At 38.9% G+C, this 19,822-nt stretch overlaps 1 protein-coding gene across 2 annotated transcripts in view; it reads left to right on the top strand.

The window, feature by feature from the left end:
• Positions 1 to 19,822, top strand: part of akap6 (A kinase (PRKA) anchor protein 6) — a 213,107-nt gene that overhangs the window by 173,474 nt on the left and 19,811 nt on the right. For both annotated transcript variants that reach the window (XM_040042907.1, XM_040042909.1), the window contains 2 exons: positions 15,489 to 15,572; positions 15,800 to 15,952. In XM_040042907.1, the coding sequence (XP_039898841.1) occupies positions 15,489 to 15,572; positions 15,800 to 15,952 (237 nt within the window). The remainder of the gene's footprint in view (positions 1 to 15,488; positions 15,573 to 15,799; positions 15,953 to 19,822) is intronic.

Raw genomic sequence — 19,822 nt, forward strand, 5'->3', positions numbered from 1 at the left:
CATTGTGGATCATCACTTTCCACTCATCGTATTTTTTGAAGACAATAAAGTGACAGAAAAAAACAATGCTTAAATATGGGAAAGGTACTGAACCCCAAGTTGAAAGCAGCTATAGAAGATTCAGTCCCATGACCATTTAAACATAACATGCCTTCCAGTATTCAGATGTTTGACTGACTCCATCCCGCAACATTTATTTCACTAATCCGTGACAAAAAGCTGAAAGGGCTCCAGAGACACAAGTAAGGTGATCGAGAAAGAGAAAGAGACACGAGGCAAACCAATTTAAATCTGCTATAACAGCAACATATAAAAGTGCATGCAGACAAGACAGGGTGAAAGGCAAAGGTGGGAAAGACAAAAGGTTAGGATGAGGAAGAAAAGAAAACACTGGAACACCTCAGTGGTCAGGTGGAGGAAAATGGAAAGTGTTGGCAACACTAGCACAGAGCGACAGAACAGCATCTAAAGAGAGATGCAGGAAGAAAGGAAGAAAAAGCGAAAAGAGAGAAAGTTGGATAGATGAATATACAGGGAAATACAGAGAGACAGAAGCAGATTGGATTTTATTGATAGAAACGTTTTAACTGGCCGCGGTGCGTTCTCCCTGCTGCATTAGTGAGAACAGTAAATGCTTTCACTCACAAAGACTTCATATATCCTCCATTTGTTTACTGCTGCTGAATATTTTAAGAGTAAAGCTTTCATCCCTAAAATGTCGCCGCATGTCGAGCGGGCAAAGGGACTTCAGATAATAACTTACAATAATAAGACCTGATGATGTCAGCAGTAATCCATTTTGACTTTCACGTGAAGGCTCCAGAGCTTTCTGTCACAGAGGTGTTTTTTAAAACTTTCCTTTAATCAAACACTCACTCAGTATTTTATCTTCAGCCTCATGTCAGGGTTACTGCATGTTGTCGGTAGGCTTGCCACATATTGGGACTTTCAGAATTAGACTGCATATCATTTTTATCACCATGTTTTTAGCTTGCAACATATCTTTATGTACGGATAGAGAAGACTGCCTGCACTCAGAATAACAACATAATGTTGATTTCAGCATGTGAGCATGAATACTGCCAAACAATTACTGGTTATTTAAAGTCTGTATTTGTGATCCAGCCAATTAAAATAAAGGCTTCATTTATAATCCGATATTCTGTCTAGCAGACCAATCTAACCCAATTACCAATTACAGGTTTTAAACTAGAGACTTTCTTGCGATGGATGAAATCTGTCCACAGGCAGACAAACATTTGTCAGCCTATGAATGTGACTTGTTCGTTTCACAGCCTCAATGCTAGTCTTTTGGCTGCTTCCATGTTGGGGTTCTTCAAAGCCCTGAATGACCATGAATGTTGGGAGAGAAGGTGGAAAACCAGTGCTAGCTAGGTTAGAACACACAAACATCTAATGGGTTGAGTTGTTTGTGACTGGCTGATTACAGCGCTAACGCACTGTGGTAGTGTCGTCCACTATTACCACAGGTGAGTGTCATATCTCCAGCTTTGTTTACTCTGTGTACTAATTACTGTGGGACTAATTCATCTGGTGACTTTAATGATGTCTTTGTTAAATTGTCCTTTCAGAGATTGTTGGTTTGATCACAGAAGATAAGACAAAGTATCCTGCATATCTGGATGAGTTTATTACTTGGTGTGATGCTAGTTGAAGAAACATATTTTGATGTAGCATTGGTAGTGTTGGGTGGTGACTGTATTCAAGTTGTAAATCCATATAAATATTTAGATACAGTTTTAGATACAATTGATGAAAACCTGACTTGGACTCAAACACCACTGTCTTTATGCAATTGTAATACTTAATGCAGAAGCCGAGACAGTTTGATGTGGATAAGCGGACAGTATACAGTGTTTTATTTAATGTTCATTTGCAGAAAGTATCCCAACTTTTTGTTTTATTGCCTGGTGTTTTTCACTTTCAGTAATCAGTAAGAGCAAACTCAGTAGGATTGTTAACATGGATGGTAAGATTGCAGGTCAGCAATAATGCAGTATGACCCAACTTTGAGAGTCACGAGTGGTGGAAAAAGGGTGAGATATCTTCAGTGATATAGTACACCTTCTTCATGGTGAATACATCTGACCTTCCTTGGGTTGGAGGGAACAGCCCATCTTGTGCCCAGAGGTCTTCTTTATCTTGTGGTATAATCTGCTGAACAAATCCAGCTGTAAATGATATGATATGGTATGATAGGGGTGTCACGCGCACATAGTTTTGACTTTTGGCACTGTGGCACTTTCTTCTTGTGTAATTGAGATATCTTTATTGTGGATATATTTGTCAGATCATTGCCATCGGCACAAATGGAATTTCTGAAAGAACAATAAGTAAATCTAAATCTAATCTAAAAGCTCCATAAACTGTACAGGTACAATGCACAGATACAGATATCTGCTAAAAAATGCTGAGAAAAAATACAGAAAATACTAGAAGTTCTGTCATCTGGATGAGGTGTAGCTCCCAGCTCGTCATATTGTTTGTCAGATAATTCCATTAAAATTGCTTCAAAAGTCACCAGGAAAACGCTGTCGAGAATTCCAGTTGATTTAGATGTTTTAATTTTTTGTTTTAACAGGATCAAATTAGATTGAATTGATGGAAAAAAAATTCCCCCATGCAGTTGTTATGTATGGATGAAGTAGCTACAGTGCTAGTTTATATCAGGCTGTAAAGATGTTATTTTAATGGCTAAATATGAGCATTTTAATAGATTCATTTTTGAAGAAAGCATTAGAGGAGATGCAGTTCACATCAACTGTGCAATGCTTTCACTTTTTTAGCCCCATAGCCCCGCTGCTTGAGCACTTCCAACCTTGGCTGGCATCTTCAGGATCACATTTTAACTCGTTAAGATCTGATGAGACTGATCCTGCTGTGATGGGGTCCAACATCCTGACAAACACACACACAGGCAAATAGATTTGCACTTTCAGGGGAAACATTACCAGCCATACAGTTGAACTCTTGTTAAACTGTTATTTTTAATATGTTTTCTATTCATTGTAGTGGTTATGATGATCATAAACAGTGATGGACACTGATGAACTGTAAGCAGTAATCTCTGCAAATCTATCACTCTTTTTGGATAGGAGCAATATGAAATCATACAACTATCTGACCTTTGATCTCTGTCCTTATCATGAGAGATGTCAGAGTAAAAACCCAAACTTTGGCGTCAAGCTCTCACATTGTCAGTGAGTATTAATTTAATATTTTACTGCACATGGGTTTCCAGGTTTTGCAGTAAATTTGACAAACACAGCGGTAAAGTGAGTGGGAGAGGTACGTTTTACTTTATTGTCTGCTTCCATTTTCAGTGAATTGCTCTAAAAGCCCTTAATGAATCCTGCTGTCTTTCAGAGCCCATTTATATGTGCTGTTAAAAAACAGTGAGCCTGAAACAGATGGATTCTGAGTCACTGGAAGTATTACATCGAGTCTCATTCCATAATGTGGTGTGACCCATTTGGAGAAATCTTATAAGGTGATATAGTGCATATTAGTTAAGCAACTTCACATGTGTTTTAAAGGAAAGACAATCACAGAGTTCACTGAGGAGTAGTTGGAAACATAAAAACCTTTAATTCAGGTTAAAAGCCATCCCAATAACCAGACACAGTTGTTTCTCCATACAGAAATGATGTGAAGGACAATAATGTCTAACCTGGTTTTAATAGTCAGCTGTGTTACCTGATACAAATACAGCCACTCAGAATTGCCACTTTCAGCCAGAGGACTGCCGGCTGACTGTTAACTGACAATCAGGTGTCAGCTGAATGTCAGTCACTGGGCGTCCCCCCTTTCTTCTCTTGGGGCGTATCGACTTTTCACCATAAATACACCCTGTTCACCCAATTGAAGAGTGTAACCAGGAGATGGTGTTTTCTTTTAAAAAAAAAACAAACAAAAAAAACAAAACAAACACCTCTTACTTGGATAGTTATAGTTTTGGACAGTATTCTTGTCAGGGCAGTGCCTTATAATATAAAGCGCACTGAGTACATAGCACACTTTGGTTTAGCGCTATATAAATAAAGCTGAAACAGCTGTTCTTTTGATAGCTTTCGTTGTGAACCTATTCACCCATTAAAACATAGAAACTTACATTTTGAAAATGTAAAAAAATAAATGGATAAAGCGTTACACTCAGTTTGATCATTCAGGCATTTTACACTGCAAATCACCAAATCTATTTCCAGCAAACATCATTTTAAATCTAATATAATAAGTTGTTACGTCCCCCCCCCACCACGGCGGGGGCAAAGGCAGGCAGGGGACAGCAACACTGGACAACCACAATCAATGAAGGAGGAAGACCACAGAGCAGTTAGGTATCAGGCAGAATTTAATGGTTGGACAGTCAATCTTAACAACAGAGAAGAGGTGGGGGGGAGGAGGACTGGGCGGTTGATCCAAATCAAAGAAAGTAATAAAACAAAAAGAGGTTGGTAGCTTCCAGGGCCTAGCCTAACTGAAAGAAAAGTGCAAAACAAAAGGCCTACCTAGCTACTCGATAAAAGTCAGTGAAAACATACAAGGGTGGCATCAACCACATAACCTAGTGTGACTAACAGAGTAAAATCTACAACCAATGTATAGGGTACCCCAGCTTACCTGTCCAGCCTCCCACCACACACAACATAAAGAAGCCTGTTCGCAAATGTTTGTCAAAGCAGAAGCCAGCAGCCCCAGCTGGCCAGGGAGCGGCTCATTTGTAGTGTTCCTTGGAGTGTGATTGGCCAACTGAGCCCAGACCAGCCAATAGACACCTGCCAATCAACTTCGAACTGGCCAATCAGAGGAGGCCTGACGCCTGAAAGATAAACAGAACACAAAACAGAGCACAAAAGCAAAGCCACACCCCTTGGCACGTAACAAAGTTGATATAATTCACAAAACCCATAATTTCTTTATATTTTGCATAAGAGAGGTCAGACTTTCACCTAGAAGGTGCTTCAAAGTTGTTCTTTGGCTGCTTTGTGAAACATTTCCTCAAACCTTAGAGGGGAAAGCTTTTTCCATGTACTATACAATACTATGTGAATTCTATAAATGTAAGTTTTTCCTATTTGATATTCAGTTTTTGTGTTTTCTGTTGAAACCTTCAATTTGTTTCAAGGAGTAGCGTACATGCTCTCACAGTTACATCATATCATCCCTTTGGTTACATCAGCTCTAGGGGTCATATGATGATGACAAAGCTTCGATTGCACAATCCCAAGAAACGATATAGAAAATGTACGAAATCGGTATCAGCTGTTAATATTCTCCCGACCACATCGTTGAAAACAAATTATATTTTTGTGACAGTTTGAGTGAGAGAGTATAAGTGCTCATAAAGACCAGGCTGAACACTAATAACTGTTAATTCCCTGCTACCTGTTTGTACATGGAGTTTTTTCACCTATAACTAAATGAATATACAAATAAATACTGCAGGTTGGACACTTATTTGTGGGACATGTGCCAGTTGGATTTCAAGTGTCCTTTTCACAGTGCAAAAATTTCCAACCACAGTATTAAAATAAATGTTAAAGGTGATAGACAAAGATTAGCGGCAGACAACTTGAGTAAGCAGGCATGACTCTGATCGTTGCCGCTATGACTGTTAATTTATTTGAAAGCATAAATGCTGAGAGTTACCAAAAGTTTTAGTACTGCGCTAGAGCTTCATGGTCCACTTCTACAGCAGCTTTTCACTGACCTTATTAATCATCAGAAATATTTAGAACAAAGCACCAAATATTTCTGGCACGAATAAACACACACATACACAAACACGTCGGGTATCTTCTGGGGACATCTAATTGACATAATGCTTTCCCTGACCCTTACCCTTACCCTAACCCTAACCATAAACCAATCGTATCCCTGTCACTAAAACCACATTTTGAGTCTCAAAAATGCCTTGAAACTTGTGGGACCAGGATTTTGGTCCCCACAAGTATAATAAACTTCCAATTTTTTTGTCCCCACAGAGATATGAATACACGCACATATTTTAGTGCAATCAAAGCGTGTTCAAATTTCCGATTTTATATGACAACATTAGCAGTGCAGTGAATGAATCATTTTAAGATTTTATGTTCAGATACACAAGTCAGCAATAATTATCACTGGCTGGCTTGTTTGATGTGCACAACCTGGATTGTATTTGCTGCAAACATGTATCGATACCAATATTTTATAGACATGCTGATTCTGTCATAATTATAGAATCACTGAACAAATTTTAAAAGTATAATTATGTATTGAGGCAAACTTGTAAATAAATAAATTTGCCTCCACACTGCTCCCCCTGGTGGATACACAAGACATTACTACTGGTTTAACTCAATGACGCTTAGCGGTGTTACTACTCATCATTACATCATCCTAGTCTTCGGCGGGGGATATCATTATGGCCTCCCATCAGCCGGCAATCGATCAGAATTTATTCGGGAAGCCGTCATGATCCCGTCACTGATGAGCCGCCCATTTTAAGTTGCAGCATCTGTAGTTATTACTACGTTCATTGCGGTCAATACACAGTGAGCATCAGTAATCTATCCAGTAATCTAATCTTGGCAAATAATCCTCATGTCTATTCATATGAAAGTAGATGAACGTAATCTAGGCAGCTATCTCTTTTCATGGTTTCAGTACAGCTCGGCTGTTAGCTACACACCCAACAAATTGTCTCAGGTGTGACAAATTTATACTGAAGCCTTTTGTGTATTATAGAGTCAGACATGTTTAGTTCTTATGTAAACATCTAGAATAATAAAAGTAAAACTCAAAAGGTCTCAAACATTGTTGTCATTGACAGTAATGAACTGAGATACTATTGAGACTACTGAGACTATTTATTCAGATCAAGGTTATTAAGGCCTACAACTAAATTAAAAACCCAAACTAGGTTTGAATTATCTAAAACAAAAAATTAAAACTGACCATTATTTATTGTAATGCCTATACTGGTTTTCCTAATCTTGAAATGGTTCAAGATTAGGAAAACCAGATTAGAAACAATTTCCCTCAGGGTACATAAAGTATTATCAATCAATCAATACATGAAAGTAAAAAAATACAAACTAGCACTGAAGGTAATACAAGGTAAACTTAATTAAACATTTTGAAACAAGAAAAGTCACCCTGTAAATTAACAGAAACTAAACTGAATTAAAAACAAAATGTCAAAATGAACTAATTAGAAAATACAAAACTACGGTGACTGTGGTCGCCTCACAGCAACAACGTTCCCTGCTTTTTGTTAACTAAAATGTTTTTCAGATCTACTTTTTAGTTTAGTTTGAGTTAACGTTAATGACATTGGAAGTGATGCTGTACAGCACTGGGAACAAGTTTTTATATTTAAATATTGTCTGCTAATATTGATCAGTGTACCTGAGATGTTTTGTCCCTTTCTGATTACAACCATTGCACAATCAAATAAAATGTCAAATGTTGTCTTAAAAAATAATTCTTAACTTTGGCCATTTTTAACATTTTGTGACAATTTTGACATCTTGTACTTTGGGAGGTAAGAGATGATGGAGCTGATCCAACAAAACCAAAACACTGCCCACTCTAAACCAATACGTGATCCAAGATGTTTTAACCCTACTTCTTGATGTTTATTCCGTCCACTGGTATTAACCAAAACTCCAGAACAATAATCTAACTTCTCGTAAAAAAAAAAAAAATCTAGCAAGGTTGTGGATTTGTTCTGCAACCATGTACACTGATTCTCCAGTCCCGACCAACACACCAGGATAGATGTTTCCTATCCTTGAGTTTAGAGGTCAAGGTGGAGCGTTTCAGCCTCCAAACCCTGAAGGACGGGCTTTCTGCATAATGACGTCTGTCAAGGTGCTCTTCAACGAACCGACGGAGCCGAGTGTGCTTGCTCTGTAACGTTAGTCTTTGTATGAATTCAATTAGACATATAGACGAAATGAAACTGTAACAAAGATGAAGAGAGACAAAGAAGAGGATGAGAAAGAGGGAGGAGAAAGAAGAAGACAAATGTCAGATGAGGAGAGAGAGTTGAAGAGAAAAGAGGAGAAAGATGGGAAAGAGTATGCAAACAACAAAGTTTGGGTAGCTTTAGGCGGTATTAGCAGCAGCAGAGGGAATATGTGTGTGGGAACAAATTGTCGACAGGAATTCATTAGGCTCGTTGTGCGATAACGAGTGCTTGTGGTTTTAATTGACTTAATCAACAAATAGAATTAATCAGAGATTTCTAATTAATGGTAATTGATTGAAATATCCGCTGGGTCACCACGCAAGCAGCCAAAATTCTCCTTCCCTCTCTCTGTGCATCGCTCTCTTCATTTCTGTCTCAGAATCCTTTACAGTTTGCCCTTGTCTGCTCTCCGCGTTGTCTCTCATTTGTTTTTCTTGTTCATTATGCCTTTATGTAGTTGTCTTTCTTTTTTTATTACATTTTCTTTTTGTTCTTTCTATTTCTGGTTACCCTCGCTGTGGCTATCTGACTTTGTTTTCTTTCCTTTTTTTTTTTTAACTGGTGATCTTCACGTTTGGTGTTTTACACAACATTTACTTTGAATTAGATCGGGTCAGCACAGTGGTTAGCACTGTTGCCTCACAGCAAGAAGGTCTTGAGAGTCTCCGGGTACTCCGGCTTGCTCCCACAGTCCAAAGACATGCAGTTACTAGGAATAGGTTAATAGGAAACTCTAAATTGCCCATAGGTGTGAATGTGAGTGAGACTGGTTGTCTGTGTCTATGTGTTAGCTCTGCGACAGACTGGCGACCTGTCCAGGGTGTACCCTGCCTCTCGCCCTAAGACAGCTGGGATAGACTACAGCCCCCCCGCAACCCTGAAAAAGATAAGCAGTAGAAAATGGATGGATGGATAGATTGCATGACCAACAGTTTGAACACTTGTGGTAAACGGTGCTTGTTTCTTCGGGTGCTGATGAGAAATAATCCAGTAAGTTTGAGAAGTCCACAAGTTCGAGTTTTATTAATGTTCCTAGTGTTCACATCACAGTTTATCTCTTCCGTCCCTCCGTATTTGTCAGGCTGTAGTAATTTTTTGGCAAACAGCAAAATACAAAAAACGCTCAGGTATTGAAAGACACTGTTAAACATGTCATTAGATTTACTGTCTAGTATTCAAAACAGGTTTTCCGATAGATAGTGTATGTATTGTTTTATATAGGTTCAGTTCTGTTTCTTATTGTTTTGAAGAGATTTTTTGGTGTAACCTTCATTTGTGAAATCGCAGAAAAGGATTTGGTGGAAAAGCCCCAACACTAATGAATCCTGTTTATTTTAATCCAAGAATGATGGCTTTTTAAAGACACTATATTCAGAAAATGACACATCTTACCCACTTCTATTCTTATGTCTCTGTCTCACCTCTGTTTCAAAGTGCTTTCCACTCGTGAAACACTGACATAGCAACCACAGTAACAACCTCCACTCTCCTCTCTCTGTCTTTTGCTTTTTCTCCCTCTCTCACACCTCCCTGCATCCCTCTCCTCACGGCAGGTCTTGGTAATTAGATTGTGGAGATGAGGAGGTGGCGGAGAGTTAAGAGGATTTTGTTTTTAGGAGAAGGAGATTTAAAGAATGAGAGAGATAGAGCAGGATGGAGTAGGGGAGAGTGAGAGATCAAGCTTGAGAAAGCCAAGGAGTGAGAGAGGAAGAGGGTGAAGGGGGAATTATAGAAAGAGGAGAGCAGATCCTTTTCCTTTTGTTTATCGTGAGCCGGTCACTCTTCCTGAAAGAAAATGTTGAGTGACAGAGATACATGAAGGGAGGGAGAGAGAGACAGAGAGAAAGCAAATGAGGAGATAGTGAAATCATTTGTCTTTTGAGTGTCTCTTCTGCTGGTTAGCTTTGAATATGACAATCTGGAGAGATCTACACAAGCCATTAACAGCTTCTCTTGGTCTGACGCTCGAGAAGGCTGTGAAATGGACAATTCCCGATCAGATGCTGAAGGACCACAACCTGTTCAACACGAAGGACTTAGAGGTTCCTCTGAAACCTCATGAATTCTTCTCTTTGGCAACCTGGACGAGCCAGAAGCCTCGCCAAGGATGCTAATTTTGTCCACTTATTTTCTAAATCTCTGTTTTCTCATTTCTAATTAGGTCTTGTGTTGGTGAAGTACTCATTAAATCAAGAGTGTCTCTTTTGCTCCATTTGAACCATAACAGTCTCATACAGTGCCAGCACTGGTGTTGACACACTTCATCTTATGCTCACCCACAAGTAAGATTTCCTGATACTTAAAATGCTTTCACACCGGACATGTTTGGTGTATGTTAAACAAACTCCAGTATATATTCTTGTATAGGACAAATAACTCAACTGGAAGAGATTTCTTTGGGCAATTTTACATTTTACAGAATTGCCGGGCCAATTCTGCCCCCAGGGCCTTATATTTGACACCCTTGATCTATGTCCTTCAACTTAAACTGATTAAAAGGCGTATGTTTTGAATATAATATAGTGTGTTTTGAAATTTTAAAGCTTTATCACCAGTTTAGGTAAACTAGTTTACCTTTCTGAGGCCAGCATGTGAACAATTATTAGTGCTGACTCACATCCTAGCAGCTTCACACTTGGCCACAAATCGTCATTAAAAGTCCCATTAAAAAAAACGAGGCAAAAAAAAGGGCAACAACTGGACACACTCAACACTGATTTCCTGGTCTAACTTGTGACAGTTATGGAAAAGCAGATCAACAGAATCACAAAGTTTTTTGCAAATGGCACAACAGGAGACCGAAGCAATGTAGGAGCTTTAACTTGATATCATAGGCGTATCTACTATAATCTCAATGACTTCAACCACAAGACTGAGGTCAGAGGTCAAGTTTTCTGAAAGTCTTGTGACTGCAATCACTGAAGAAGGAAGTCGCGTAGGATTTTCAAATTAGTGCCGTAGGTTCATCTGCTAAAAATCTTGGATGAGTTCAGATCTCACTGACCTTGACCTAAAGGTCATAGGTCCACGATCAGGTTTTCTTAAAATCATGTGAATGCGAAAACTTAAGGTGGCGATGTAGGATTTTTAAATTGATACCACAGGTGCATCTACCAAAATCGTAGACGAGCTCGAATCTCAGTGACCTCGACCTCAAGGTCAGCGTAAGTTTTCTGAAAATCTTGTGAATGTGATAACTTGAGAAAAAGGCAAAGTTTTTGAAATTGATACCATAGGCATGTTTACTAAAAGGCTGAGGGGTATCATCATAAAGTCATCATTTCCCAAAAGAGCAAATTTCCTGCCTTTGTTTACGATTACCTTTGTTTTGTCTTTTCTATTCCCTCACTAGTCTCACTAGTCTTTTCTCTCAGTCTTCACGCTTTTGCACATTTCCCTCGTTTTTGCCTTCACCTCTTTGTCGACCTATCTCACACTTGCTTTTGGCTTTTCTGTCCATCTCAACCTCCCCTCTACATTCTCCATCTCTTTCTCCGCAGCCACTCTATGGCTTCCCATGTATTTTTGAAGAAAAGCTTTTTAGCAAATATTTGTCCAACTGTGTCTGTAGAGCCCTCTGAGTCAATACGGACCCAGCCAGGCTAGACCGGTCCAGAGAAAAAGAGAGTGAGAGAGGGGGGGATCAGTGCATAAAAACCAGCAGTGCAGAAACAATAGAAACTTAGGAATCCCTCTTTTTTTCCTTTCTGTATGGAAATGAATTCACAAAGAACAGAGTTTTGCTCTGTAAAGCTTACCAATCTGCAAGCATAACACTTGTGACTTTCACAAGTAATGCAACTGTTGGTATACCGCTCATATCCATGTTAATGTGTTTTTAAAGGTGTTTTTAATATAGACAAAAAGAGTAAACTCCCTTTACCATAAATTCTCTCAAAGAGAAGTTTGTTGCACTTGCACTGACAAACAGTGAAGTTGTGTCTATTTTTCCTGGTACCCACATATAGTTTTCTTCTACATGAAGTCACGTCTTTCTTGAGACTTGAATCTTTTTACTTAATTTCATGTCATGCTGGGAGGAAAGGGCTTATTTTTGTTAGTTTTTTCTTCTTAGTTTCTGGATCATTATATTGTTGTGTTTAACAAAAGCAGATCGCACTCACATTAGTCCTGCCTACAAGGCTCTTCATCATTTAATTAACAAGGCAAATATTCTTAAAGTATTATAGAACCAAGCAGCTAACACTGTTGGAGACGGCATCAGTGCTCTGTTGGTAACTACACCAACGTCCCCCAAATGTTTTCAAACAGATTTTTAGTTATCTCAATTAATACACACTTTAGCAGCTATTCATTTCTTTATACTTAGCAACTGTTAGCTAACAGTTTATCTATACTATGCTATCTATTGTTAAACAGGTCTTTTAATCTCAGATTATCACGTTTTTAGAGCATTTTCTGCTAAACACCCACCAGTTTCCCATTTTCGAGATGTACTCTATCTACTATTTCCAGACTGATAATTCAGGTTAAGTTTAAATAATACTAAAAGGCATTGAAAACTCAAGAAATGCTGAAGTGGTGCCCTGAAGGGTGGGACAAGGTATAAAAAGTGTTCTAATTTCTACATTGTGCAACTGAAATGCATGCAAATGAATTTTAAAGTCTTTTGTAATTTAATCATGTCTGATTTTTTTTTATTTAGAATTTTACATTAAGAAGCAGAGGGGGAACAAAGTGTTTCCCCAAACATTATGGGGGGCATTATATATAAAAATGCTACATTGTTCCATGTTTAAGACCTCCAGGACAATGTGCATGGTTACAATGTGGTTCTCGAAAACAAAATATTTGCATAGATTTAACTAAGTAATTTTCTTTTCATTATAATTCTCCAGAATTTGCTTCTATTCAGATTAGACAGTCCACTAATATTTTTGGTTTTGGGTTACAACTTAACATATTTGCTCAACCCAGCATGAAAGTTGAATCAAAATAGTATAGTCGAATTTAATGTTAAAAAGTATTCTACATATTTAGTTTTTCATCTGGAATGTGAAAGTTTTAGTCAGATATGAGATGACAAAGCAGAAGGCCCACTGTGATTTGAAATGGTGCTTTTACAAAAACTATTTACAATTTCCTGTTCTGAATTTTAGCTAGCAGCTGTATTTCAACTTTTAATCAGTTATGTTTGTCTTTACTGAGTCTTACTCTTGGCCTGATATGTCAGCCGTCAGTTGTATTTAATATCAATTTTTTAAATTTAATAATGAATTCACACTTTTCCCATAGCGCTATTCTTCTGTAGCAGTACCCTCATGAGACATTTGTTTCCCTAGTTGAAAACCCCTGGTCTGTACTATAATGGTTTATCCATGGTTCTGCTGTGCACTAGACACTTATCAGAAGCCTAATAAAAGAAACTAGATTTAAAGTCTATTACTAAACCTTAGGGCACAGTTACATTGGGATATACAGTGAATCATTACACAGTCTTTGTACATGACTGTATTGATTAAGTATTGAAGCAAATGAGTTTGCAAGACACGGTTGAGTAGACAGCTCAAAAATGGGTCTGTTAGCCTGTTAAATTTGTTTGTGGATGGCAATAAGTTGTACACCTGTTGTAATCCATCAGGAAGCACACAGCTGGTTTTCTGTGGAGCAGAAAGATCTCGCATCACCACCGAAGCAAACGGATGGACTGGTCTTCACTGCCCAACGAGTGATATAGAGAAGTTTCTCACATGCTAAAAAGCTCATTTTGAAAACATTTCTCAATCAGCATATTTGGTTTTCAAAGTGTTGTTCCAGCCCCAATCTAGTTTAATACGTCTTCCTGTGCTTCCTCCGTGCTGTCCGCTGCACTTATTTGGCGCGGAACGAGTATCACTCAGTCGTTTCATTGTTTAGAGCCTCCTCCCTCAATGTAATACACACCTCCTGTTTGGAATAAATTTATCTGCCACCCCACAGACACACACGCGAACACACACTTGGCTTGTCCTCTTGATCCTGTCTGCTGTATTCTGCATCCCCATCTTCTGTTTAGACAACCAGGCAAGCCACAAATATGCTAAACTGAAGAGAGCGGGAAAGAGGAGATGAAAGACGGGAGAAGAAGTGTTGAGTGTGTGTGAGAACGAGGCAAAGTGTGAATGTGTGCGCACGCAAGAAAGAGAGAGCGAGAGAGAGTTAGAGGGAGAGAGAGGATCCCATTTCATTGTAATAGTGTTTAATATTTATTGGAAAAATGTAAAGAAAATGTAAAGGAAGTGCTTTTCAGCGAGCAGGCAGGATTAGCATAAATAGTTTGGGGCTTGGACGTGCTTGGTCCCTGCCGCAGAGGAGTAAGGCTGTCCCCTCTATTCGCTGTCTCACACACAGAAATATATGCATATGTTTGCACATACACCCACTGCTACACAAACTTTATGCACAAGCCTGCACGAGTAAACACTGAAACATGCAAACACACACACACACTGACCTTTGAGTGTGGAAACTCATCAGCATATAGTGATTTATAATAGGCACTGCCAATCCTTGTTTCTTTTTTTTCCTCTTTTTTTGCATTTATTAGACAGAAGCCGGGAGGGAAGCAGAGAGGGGGAATATTGGCTGTTGTCATTTATTTTATGCACTGTTGCTGCTGATCAAGGATCTGTGTGCTGAATTTGACTTTATGCTAATAAACTGTGATGAATGACCAGAATTTAACTACAGTGAAGTGCAGCGAATGTAGGTCTTCTTTCTTGATCTTTTATTGTTAGAGAAATGAATAATTCTGGTTTATTTAATGTTTAGGGTGTTATTTTCATAATCGTGCCCATAATTTCTCCCTGTGTTAGTATTAATGAAAATTCGGGACATTGGTAACATTGTACAAGAAAGATGGAGGGATCAGGGGCAATGACAGTAAGTCTGTAAAAGAAACCAACAGTTTATGATCATTTAAACCAGAAAAGTACAGCTAATTATCCTGCGCAGTACATGAAAACTGTCATTGCAAATTGAGTCGAGCCTCGTTGAAGCACATAAATTGTACTTTACGTGCTTCTTGACATACTTTTAACCATAAACATGTTACAGTAAAGTAAGAAGTACTAACAAAAAAATGTAAATAAATATATATTTATTTAAATATATTTATTTAAATAAATAAATAATTAAGAGAGCATAGTGTTGCATGAAAGAGGACGCATATGATTTGTCTTTTTCTTTTGGCAGGAATCTTTAGGGGTTGTCAGAGCAACTCAGATTTTTTGAAATCTAAAAAAGTAGCAGGAAAAAAATTGAATATTTTTGGTATGGGACTTTTTTGTATCCAAAAACCAAACCAATTTAAGGTTTGAAGTTGGAATTTAAATTTTTTTTAAAGGAAATGGGGAGCTTAGGTAACGTGAAACAAACCACAATATGATTTTCCAGCCTCTACAAGAAGTTTGAACTAATGAGCTGACGCTCAGCATTTCTTGTTGTTGTGCAAATGAGCTGCTTTTCTGACCTCACTCTCCTCGTCTTTCTCTTCCATGTTGCCATCCAGCCCCTGTGTTCGGACATTCAAGCCCGACGGCGCGGGGTCTCCTCTGTTCTGAAACTGTGCCAGAAGCTGCTACAACAGAGCCAGGTGGGTAAAGGAAAACACAACGTAGATGATGGAAAGTTGGCTGCCAATGTAAAAGAACTGTGGATTCACCTCACCAGCAAAAGACACAAGTTATATATAACTCACAAAATATACTTTAGAAATGTTAAATTTTATATTTATAATTTTTAGACTTTTGAAACCCTGAGAAGAATAAATTCTGTTGTCAATTCTTACAATAAATCGATCTAATCCCCACTCTAAAACAGTCGGGCCCCATGGCTGAGGTGGGCCCTGATGCGGAGCAGCACAGAGAGGCCCTGCAGCTGCTGTCTATCAACCTAGAGAGAAGGTGGGAAGCGATCGTGATGCAGGCGCTGCAGTGGCAGAACAGACTGAAGAGAGAGCTGGGAGAGCAGCAGGTTAGAGCGCTCTGACATTTACACTTTACATCCTTCATTCTACACTGCAGGCAGTCAGCTGACGCGCTGTTACACTCAGTGAGCATGTCAGCGTTTGATTTGATGCTAAAATGTGCCGTGAAAGACAGATGGTGCCGCGATTGAAGCCGCGGTGTTTTGGTTATGGAATAATTTTTATAACCCGAGACAGTGTCATAATATTTTGTGAAATAAGCATCAACTCCTGAACAAAGCTGTTTTTATTTTTTCCTCAGGTAACCCCCCCTCCCCACATGCACACACACACAAACACAAACACACGCACACACGCACGCACACACACACACACACATGCACACGCACACACTCCTCCTCCTCCCGTGTCAAACATACGCACACTCCAACCCCCCCAGGCAAAACTGTGGAACAAAATGAATGTTATTAAGGTGTCTAACAGTTTGGCTGTGGTTAGATAACAACATTTTCTCTAAGGCTCTGTGTAGAAGTAAAATGAAAGACGCACTAAGGAGGATTTCAGTGCCTGGACTGGAGTTTGTGATCAACTTTTAAAAATAAGTCACAATTTCTGATGGCTTTCACAGATCCCGCGCTAGTTTTGAAAAAAATATAGATTATCTTAACCTTTTTCTTTTAATTTCATACTCTGTGACAATTCTGGCAAACATCTGTTTTTTCTTCTTTGACTGGTGGATTTCCCTCAAGGTTCGAGCCATGTTTTTTTTTTTTTTTGCTATACTGATAACTCACTGCTATTAAATTGGAACAAAACTCAATTTTTCTGAATTTTCTCATTTTCTTTCTTCAGTCTTTTATTTCTCTTGTTCTACTTAAGATAATTTGAAATGTACATAACCAAAACACAAGATTATTTGAATTGACACATATTTCAGTTATGTTACAGTAACTCACATTGATGGTGAGCTGTTACTGTCGCATGTGCCTGATGCACATGCGACAGTAACAGCTCACTTCTGGGTATTTCGAGTAGGCAGTCAAATGAAGTTTCTCTTATAGCTCACAACTTCTTGTTCCTTATTTAGTTTAATGTACTGGTCTGTAAATAAGGAAGGCATGAAGCCAAGCAGCTGGAGAGTATTTGGACCGTTCTTTATGAACATTCTTTTTTGGGGTGGTTGTAGCTCAGGAGGTTATGGAAGCCCGTTTCCGCCACTAAAAAAAAAAAAAAAGCTAGTATCCATAACTCGAAATTTCGAGTTATTTTCTCGAAATTTCGAGTTATTATCTCGAAATTTCGAGAAATATAACTCGAAATTTCGAGTTACTTTTCTCAAAATTTCGAGTTAGCTCTGCCAATCAAAAATATACGTGAATGAGGTCGCTTTCTTGTTACCCGGAAGCATATGGCGCAGGACCGCGCACTCAAAAACGGATCCCAACAAATTAAAGTATGTTTGCTGATAGTAACACCATGTGATTCAGCTAATAACACAGGGATTTCATCATTTGTGAAGCCAGGCTGAAAACACTCAGCAATCTGTGCATTCACGACTGGATGTAATACCGGTAGCTTAGCTGTAGCATTTGTAGCTGAGGGCTTCAGCTTCCGGGTAACATGGTGTAGAGCAGGTCATCTAAATGGTAAATGGACTCATTCTATATAGCGCTTTTCTACTCTCTCAGAGTACTCAAAGCGCTCTATACAAAATGCAACATTGACCCAATCACACAAACACTTTCTTCTAAACTTTGAGTGCTTCCTAACTACATTCATACATTCACACACATTCATACTCCGATGGATGCATCGGAGAGCAATTTGGGGTTAGTGGTTCGATCCGTGGCTCCTCCAGTCTGCATGTCAAATAATCTTGGACAAGATACTAACCCCAAGTTGCTCTCCGATGCTCTAGGAAGCACTGAATGTGCTTGCGTGAATGGGTGTGATTAGGTGATGTTGTACAGAGTGCTTTGAGTACTCCGGGAGAGTAGAAAAGCGCTCAGTCCACATCTTGGCTTACAGCTTCAACATGCTCTCTTGCACTGTACATTTGAAATTCACCTCACTCGCAACCGGTTGCAGCGAGATGGCTGCCCCTCCCTGAGCTTGGTTCTGCCAAACGTATCTTCCTGTTAAAAGGTACTTTTTCTGTCCCACTGTCGCCAAGTGTTTGCTTACAGGTCGGGGTTTTCTCTGTATTATTGTAAAACACCTTGAGGCAACTGCTGATGTGATTAGGAACTTATAAATAAAATCTAATTGAATCTAAGTAAGAAATCATTTTGCTTGAAAATTTAGTTTTTTCTTTCACTGTAGTCAAACAAAACTGAAGATTTGGGACAAAGTTTAATGAACGTGGTAGTTTTTCTGGCTACTAACTCAGCTTAAAGTTGTTTTCAAAATCTTAGAATTTTTAAAACTTTTTTTATGCCCAGGAAACTTGTTGTGAATTATTAAACTTATATAACAGATTATACATAATGTTCTCTATGGGTTGTCAGTATATCATTAGTAAAAGGTTTCTTAAGATCTAAAGATGCCCATGTTGTCTGCAGAGGGTATATTCTCAGGCCTTGTAATTATACTCGGAAAATAGCATTATTTTTGTGTTTTTTACTAATTAATGTCTTAACAAGGAAAGTTAAGTCTCATCAGAGCCTGACTAGAGGAAAGGTCAGAGGATTACTAAATCATTAGGAATATAGGTGGTGGATATATGTTATCCCAGAAACTACCCCACCAAATTTCATGAAACTGGAGTGAAGAAGTGGAGCACAGGCAACGAAGACTTTGTTGACTTTTTTTAACATGTTAAGTTACTTTTTGAAATCCCCTCTAGTCTACAGGATGTAACAATGGTCTGTATTGAACAAAACTATCCCCACCCTGAAGCCGAGCCACTATGAGAGGCAAAAGTCTCTGTGGATATCCTGCATTTTAAAAGTCTGCCTATGCTGAACCTTTATGTGCCAAGTCCATTCTATATCAGCGAAGCCTTCCTGAAGCTTCCAGTTGATAAAAGTTAATCTGTTAGTTTTCCAGTGTGATCAGTGTCATGGAAGCAATGTTTCATCTGACACCTGCTCGACAAACAAAAGAAACAAATGAGATTTTAACACTTTGACAGTTTGCATATTAGAAAACCACGCATGTCTGGCACCATGACGGCACATCGGCAAAAAGAAATCTGTAGCTGATGATGCGTTTCAGGTTCCATGTTTCAAGTGCTCACTTATCACAGCGATGGTTTAACGCTGCAGTATGACAGCTCAGCACATGGGCATCTTGTCTGAGGAAGCAGCTTGTGCCATTGGTGTTCAGCGAAAATTCATTCATGAGGGAGCCGTCCACAGCTGAGCTGCTTGGGCAGATCAAAAAGCTGAGTGCTTTCTTCAGCTGAAGGCAGGGAGCTACAGCAGAATGGAAGCGTTATGGATCTCTAATAGTGATGAATATAGAGGCAGAAGGAGGGGGGCATTTGGATACAAGGTGAAGGGTTTGGCAGGGAGACACATGCACAGTCACACTTACGTAAGCATAAAAAGCTGTTAAGCTTCAAGCACTATTGTGTTAGACTAGTGCTTGCAAGCAGAAACACAAAGTGTCGTGCCAATGTGAAGGGAACGTACAGTGGGGAAAATAACTGACAGATATTCATGTGCTAACAGCTCAGAAAAAATAGGAAGAGAAGGAAGGTGAAAGTAAAGGAGGGGAGGGGAAAAGGAGAGGAGGTCAGGAGTGTGTAGGAGGACAGAGAGACCACACCGTGTCACACCTTTGGTTTAGAATTTAAGCACAAACTAAGTGAAACCTTCTGGGGCCAAGCAGGAAGGGCACTCTTTAGACTTCCATGTTAAAATGACCAATTAAAAAACATTAAAAAGCTAGAAAACAACCATTTGGTTCTTTAT

This window comes from Simochromis diagramma, unplaced genomic scaffold, assembly GCF_900408965.1.
Source record: "Simochromis diagramma unplaced genomic scaffold, fSimDia1.1 OVJJ01000304.1, whole genome shotgun sequence".
NCBI lineage: Eukaryota > Metazoa > Chordata > Actinopteri > Cichliformes > Cichlidae > Simochromis > Simochromis diagramma.